Source organism: Primulina huaijiensis, chromosome 3, assembly GCF_012295235.1.
Source record: "Primulina huaijiensis isolate GDHJ02 chromosome 3, ASM1229523v2, whole genome shotgun sequence".
NCBI classification, from domain to species: Eukaryota; Viridiplantae; Streptophyta; class Magnoliopsida; order Lamiales; family Gesneriaceae; genus Primulina; species Primulina huaijiensis.
In genome coordinates, this window is record NC_133308.1 from 6,765,063 (window position 1) to 6,772,075 (window position 7,013).

The 7,013-nt window shown below is 30.4% G+C and overlaps 1 protein-coding gene across 1 annotated transcript; it reads left to right on the forward strand.

Moving 5' to 3' along the window:
- The first annotated feature begins 2,562 nt into the window (after positions 1 to 2,562).
- LOC140973406 (probable WRKY transcription factor 21) lies at positions 2,563 to 4,871 on the forward strand. The gene is made up of 3 exons (XM_073436159.1): positions 2,563 to 4,049; positions 4,165 to 4,290; positions 4,508 to 4,871. Exons 1-3 carry the CDS (start codon positions 3,310 to 3,312, stop codon positions 4,650 to 4,652), a joined length of 1,011 nt encoding a protein of 336 aa, XP_073292260.1. The 5' UTR covers positions 2,563 to 3,309; the 3' UTR covers positions 4,653 to 4,871.
- Positions 4,872 to 7,013: the final 2,142 nt, after the last annotated feature.

The window sequence follows — 7,013 nt, forward strand, 5'->3', positions numbered from 1 at the left end:
AAACAACATTTTTTTAGTATTCTGAAATTTATTTAAGAAATTATTTGACAATTAAAAATAATTTCTTTTCTTTCACGTTTTTTTTTCAATTATTTAAATTAAATAAATCTATCATTTCATTCTTATTTTTGATTTTGGAATATATAATAATGATTATATTAGTTTCATGATAATGATATTTTAATAATAATAAACAACATTTTTTTAGTATTCTGAAATTTATTTAAGAAATTATTTGACAATTAAAAATAATTTCTTTTCTTTCACGTTTTTTTTTTCAATTATTTAAATTAAATAAATCTATCATTTCATTCTTATTTTGATTTCATTCCAAAATCAGATTACATTCTTATCTTATTTCATTTCAATATGTCAATCTCTTTAATTTGAGGTTTATCTCTTTTTTTGACTTTGGCAACTTAAATATTATATAATTTTCCAGTTGCAAACAAATTTGTCAATCCACATGTAATTAATTATAAGATAAAATGTACTGTTAGTGATAAGCATTATCCATTTGTTTACTAATTTCGAAGTCGCGTCTTGTCTAGTTTTTTTTTTTTTGAAAGCGCGATTATTCGTTTGGAATGCAAGTGCTGACTACTGTGTATATATACGATTCGGATTCTTCATTTCTTTAATGATTTATTTGTTCATTGTGTTTACTTTGATTAATGGGGTGGTGGATTAATACTTCCATTGCCCCCACATGTTTGGATCGAAGCTACCTAAAAAAAGGATTACTTGGGAAGTATTAATCCACCACCCCTTTAGGTAGCTTCGATGCTACATATGGGGGCACTTCCCAAGTAATCTTTTTTTTAGGTAGCTTCGATGCTACATATGGGGGCATTGCCCCCACATGTTTGGATGAACAAGATTGTATGTGATTTTAAAAAAATTAGTAGACCCCATGTATGTGTGGCTAAATTTGAGCCTTTGATTCTATCATGAGGATAGTGTTCCTACATGTAGGATGAAATCAACTTTTTTTTTAATAGAGCTTATACTTGAGATCGCGGAAATATTCCCCCATGGCACATCCAGAATATGGGGCAAAAAATTGCAGAGGAGCAGGATCCGAAGCGGTGGCTGCTAATATGCACCTTTATAATTCAAACTATTTAATTGATTCTGATTTTTTGTTAAAATCAAAACAATTATGCCACCACCAATTGAGTAATACAGTTTTTGTTTTTTTTTTCCCTGGGTCAAAAACCGCATCAAACTGTTTCACCGAGACCTTTTGTCATATTATTTGGATCATGATTATAATAATATAATAGTACACCGTCGCACGCGTTGCGTGGTTGTATAATATTTTTTATAATTAATTTGGTTTATATTTAAATGAGGATCAAAATTAAGAAATAGTGATGAACTATACTGTAATTTTGATATATGATTTAAATACTAAATAGAAAAAAGAACCAAAGTAAAAATTGAACCTATAACTTAATGTTTATGAAACACAAACTCTATCCGCTAAGTTGCATGTTATTTACGTTAAATTCCAACACTTTATTAATATATATAATTATTAAAACAGACTATGACATCAAAAATTAGTTACTCTAATGGTTTCAAATTTAATAATATGGTGTAGATAAACAACATACTCAATTAAAGAAACTGTTATTCAATTTATCTCCACTCTAGACAAAAATTCTTCCTCCTATTTTTTTTTTTAAAAAAACTCATATTTTTCTTAAAATAATTTTTAAATCAGTATTGTATTTGTTAAAGTATTTATTTTTTTTACTACAAATATTTTGATTTTCTTGATTCCCTTTCATCTAATTTTATATTTGAAAAATACTATATTATCAATTGTTTTATAATCAATTTAAATAAAAAGTTTTAATATTTTATATATTCTATTTATCATTCAAAAAAAAAATCCGCAGATCGATGCAATAGTTCAAAATCACTCAAATATTAATATTAATTCTACATATAAAGTGATTATTTTTTTAAAAAAAATGATGTACCGAGATTACCCCTACTTGAAACAACTTAAGGCGGCGAGGTGTCTGCATTGTAGGTGTGAGGGCTACACGTGGCAGAAGCTTGCGCCTAACTTGTAACGGCTATTTGCATTTATTATCAGACGATGCTCCAAATATAAGTGGCCCGCTTATTTTTTTATATTATATTAAATATTTTTTTGTCATGATATAATATTGAATAAATAATTGGGTATTTCTAATTAATTATATTAATCTAAAAAAATTTATGAGACGAATGTTATAATACTGATATTTTATTTGAGTTATTTATAAAAAAAATAATATTTTTAATATCAAAATTATTATTTATTATTATAAATATAAACATAATTTAAAAATTCGTCCGTTTCAAAAAAAAAAAAACTACTGTTAATTTAATCATTACACAAGAATGGTAGACTAAAAAGGAGAAGCCCGGCATTGGAAGTAGCAAAAAGGGCGGGGAAATAGAAAATATTTGCATTAATTTGTAGTAAATAAATCCGAAAAGCTACGATAGTGGGCCCCACTTTGAAATCTGTGACAGAGACCGGAGTATATACTCCCCCAGCCCTGCTCCCCTCTTGTGCGCAGGTTTATCTTTAATGCGCCAGCTTCTTCAAGAACCACTGTTGCTCTTCGATTCCTCTACATTCTCTCTCTGTAATAAAACTGAACGTAGCAACGATGATTATAAAATTTTGGTTAATGGCAATTATGAGAAATGTTTAAAAGAGGGGATTTTTTAGACTTTCTTTTTTCTTGGGTTCTGTTAATTTTCTGGGGGAGTCTTGTCTTTCACGTTTTTCAAACTAAAATTTGTCTCTTTCTTCCATAAGTATAAACAGCAACCTATGGTGATTGAGGGAATCTAGAGCTATTGCATAATTTTTATCCTTCGAAAAGTCCTAGTGAAAGCCCATTCTTTCCGACTTTTTTAAGTTTCTTTAATCTTCACTCCTTCTGAGGCAGCTGGTTTCTTCTGGGTTTTTTAAATGATTTCATGATTGATATTAGGCTCTACAGATTCAGAAATGATTGAACCTTCTTTTTCCTTGGATTTTTATCGTGATTGCTGTTTCAAAAAAGAAGATTTATTTTATTTTTCCAAATATGGACTCGGGGTGGGTTTCTTTTTTGTCTCTTGTATGTGTAGTTGAGGATCTCTGTTGAATCAGTTTTAAGACCTTTTCCTTATTTTCTTTCTTTTTCATCCTTCCATCCTCTCGTGCTGTACTGATTTTTGAGTTCTGGAATCGGGACTTTGTTTCCTCTCGCTTGGCCTTATCTTTGCTGTTTCTGGGGTAGGGGGGGAAGTAAGATGAAAGAAGTTGAACGGGAAAATAGCGAAGCTGTTGAAAGTTGCCATGGAGTAATTAATCTCTTGTTTCAGCCGCAGGATCACAGTCAGAGTAAGAATCTAGCAGAGAAAACTGGGGAGGCTGTGTACAAATTCCAGAAAGTTGTCTCTCTTCTTAACTCTAGATGTGGGCATGCCAGAGTGAGGAAACTCAAGAAAATTCAACCACCTTTCCCCCATTCTATTTTCTTGGAAAGTCCTTTCTTTAGAACAGATGATCCGCAGCCTAAACATCTTCTAATCTGCAACCCGCTTCAAGAAACCCGTTTTAATTCTAAAAATGATCTTACTCTAGGATGTCCTTCTCTGGACTTGAGCTCACATGGCAAGAACCCTCTTCAAGTTCAGCAACAAACACCATCACCAAACTATCATTTTCTCCAGCAGCAGAGGCTTCAACTTCAGCAGTTGCAAATGAAACAGCAGGCTGAATTGATGTATAGGCGCTGTAGTAGCGGCCTTAGCCTGAATTTTGACAACTCCACCTGCACTCCCAACATGTCATCCACTAGGTCATTTATCTCTTCACTGAGTGTAGATGGTAGTGTTGCTAACTTAAATGGAAATTCCTTCCATTTGATTGGCGCCTCTCGTTCCGCCGATCAGACCTCTTATAATCACAGGAAAAAGTGTTTTGGAAGTGGGGAGCGTGAGAGTGTAAAATGTGGAGGAAATGGTAGATGTCATTGCACTAAGAAGAGGTCTCGTCTACCTTTCAACTCATTAGTTTGATATTACATCTTACATGTCAGCCCATTACACCTCTTATATATTTTGTTCTGTTTTTGTGTTGTAAATTTTGGACATGATGAACAGGAAACACAGAGTAAAGAGGTCTATCAAAGTACCTGCTATAAGCAACAAGTTAGCTGATATCCCCGCCGATGAGTACTCTTGGAGGAAATATGGCCAGAAACCAATCAAAGGTTCTCCTCACCCTAGGTATAATCTTAACAGATGAATTTCCACAAGTTTTAACATTTGTTGTTGAATCTGGAACATCACAATATGGCCTTTTGCGGCAAGTCTTGAGTGTTGAGCATTTTATAAGTGTGTCGTATATATATTTGTATCATTGTATGATATGGAGATGGTATACTGTAGACATTTATAAGTTGGCGTCACTGGAAAAAATCATATCGGTGCATTTTGCTACCAGGGGATACTACAAATGCAGCAGCATGAGAGGGTGTCCTGCAAGAAAACATGTGGAGAGATGCTTAGAAGATCCTACCATGCTCGTTGTGACTTATGAAGGTGAACATAGCCACCAGAGATTGCCGTCCCAGACCGCCAATGCATGAACATGTTTCTTTCTTAGTCCAGATTTTACCTAGTTGTTGCATGGTCGTTGAGCGGGCTTGAAAGGCTAGTGCACATATTTGTTTAAGCTTGACATTTCGGTGGCTCGTATGATTTTTAGGAGTGTTGTAAGCTTTCAAGATATAGGAAGATGTTAACTTTTTGTAAGGAAATACTCTTTATCAATGTCAAGTGGCCCTTTTGCGAGCAAAGAATTTTAGATCATTCACTAGCTTCTTTCATCTATAATTTACTTCTTTAAATCTTTAATACATCTACTCTAAGAAAATACTTGAATCCATGCACAGGTCATACAACCTGTGTTGTGGATTATAAAGACATCACACATAAAAATGCCTCTTCTTTGTTGCATTTGCAGAACTTGCCAACCATTTCGGAATCAACATCTGATTCTCTTTCTTTTCCACATGGCCTATTATACTTTCATTTGGAACAATTATTGATTTATGATGACACGAGTTTATCTATTTGGTTAATTATTTTAAGTTCTTTCGGGCAAACTTTTTAAAAGTTTGAATTCTTCGGAGTCCAGTGGGCTTAACTGTACAAAAGCACTTGCTTATCAGCTTGCTTATGTTTCTTGTGTAAATGGATTAAATTATTTAATGTACAGATGCTAGTTTCAAAGGCCCATGTGTATGTTCAGATAAAATCCAAAATTATATTATTTTTGCTAGTTTTGGATGTTATCTAAATTGTTAATAACAAAATTATAGAAGCAAAAAAATATAGAAACATGAAACAAGATCAATCTTATAAAGACAAAACAATAAACGAAAATGAGCATGTTATTGAAAATATGAATTTCGTGTATAAAAGAACAACAAAATTTTTAAAAAAATTTGTCTCCTCCGACGGTGTTTCGAGCATTTGGACAAATAACTGTTTCCTATGATACAACGACAATATTTTGCAGCAACTTAGCACGAATTAACTACATAAGCGAACTGAAAATGTACGTTCGATATTAATTTTATGTTTTTGGAACGAGGAAATGAACTCACTATTTATAAGCTCCGAAATACACACTAAAAGTCATGCAAGATTAATTAACTCAATTAATTTTTCAGTTAACTCAAAAATATGAAAAACTAAAAGTCTGCCATTAACTCAAGAATGTAGAAAGTTAAAAGACACTTCTACAATCATGAGTCACATCTAACTTAAAAATATAGAGAGCCAAAAGACATTCTTATATTCACGAGACATAATTTTTATTCAAACTTTAAATTTAATTGAAATTTCCAACATCGTATACATATGAATAATTTTTATTATGCTATATAACCAACTATTTCAAAAATAAATTCATTTTACTTTACTTTTTAACAATATATTGACGCTTAATTATGCAAATAGAATTTTTTGTTCATCATGTTTTCAGCATGATTTCACACTAAAAATTGATTTAGGTTGAAATTATCGAAATTTAATATTATATTTTTCTTTAAACCATTAAAGTTTGATATCGAGAATTTTCAAAATAAATTTTTTGCAAACTTTAGTCATATTTATGTTTTATTCTGAATCACGCCCAAAACATGATAATTAAAGATTAAAATTAAACATAATTTAAATTTTAAAACCATTAATTTTTCTTTAATATTAGTTATTAATTCGAAAATTATTATACTTGACACATTAACCTAAGATAAGTTATTTTAAAAAACTAAATTAATAAAAATAAAATTAACTACATTCATGAAACGTTGCATGTGTGCAAATTGTAAATATAAAATCTAAAAAAACATTATTCTTGAAAATATGTGTTCAACGAGAGATTACACCGTATCGTTTAGTTCGAAAATAATATAATTGAGACTTGAAAGATGTATAATAAGTATGATAAAGAGTATAAAACATAAGGATACATCATACAATATAATAAATTATGGTGTTCAATATGATTAATTTTGTCAAATGTTTTGTAATTACCCAAATGCCCTTTTGTAAATTAATTTATAATCTATTCTTAAACTTATTGGATAAATTATTAAATATTAATGAAATAACTTTTAGTTTTAATATGTTAAATAAATACGTAATAAAACAAATTAAAACTTTATAAATAATATTTTTAATTTAAAAATTATTTTAATAATACATGAGTTTTGTACTATTTATTTTAGTGATTGAAAATAATTGCACAACTATTGAGGTTTATCTTCTTTCTTTTAATTCTCTTCAATTTTTTTTTTACCTGAAAATAATTGCCTGCTTCTGTTAAATTTTTTTTGACAAAAACTTGTTAGAGACGGTCTCACGGATCGTATTTTGTGAGACGGATCTCTTATTTGGGTCATCCATGAAAAAAATATTATTTTTTACGCTAACAATATTGT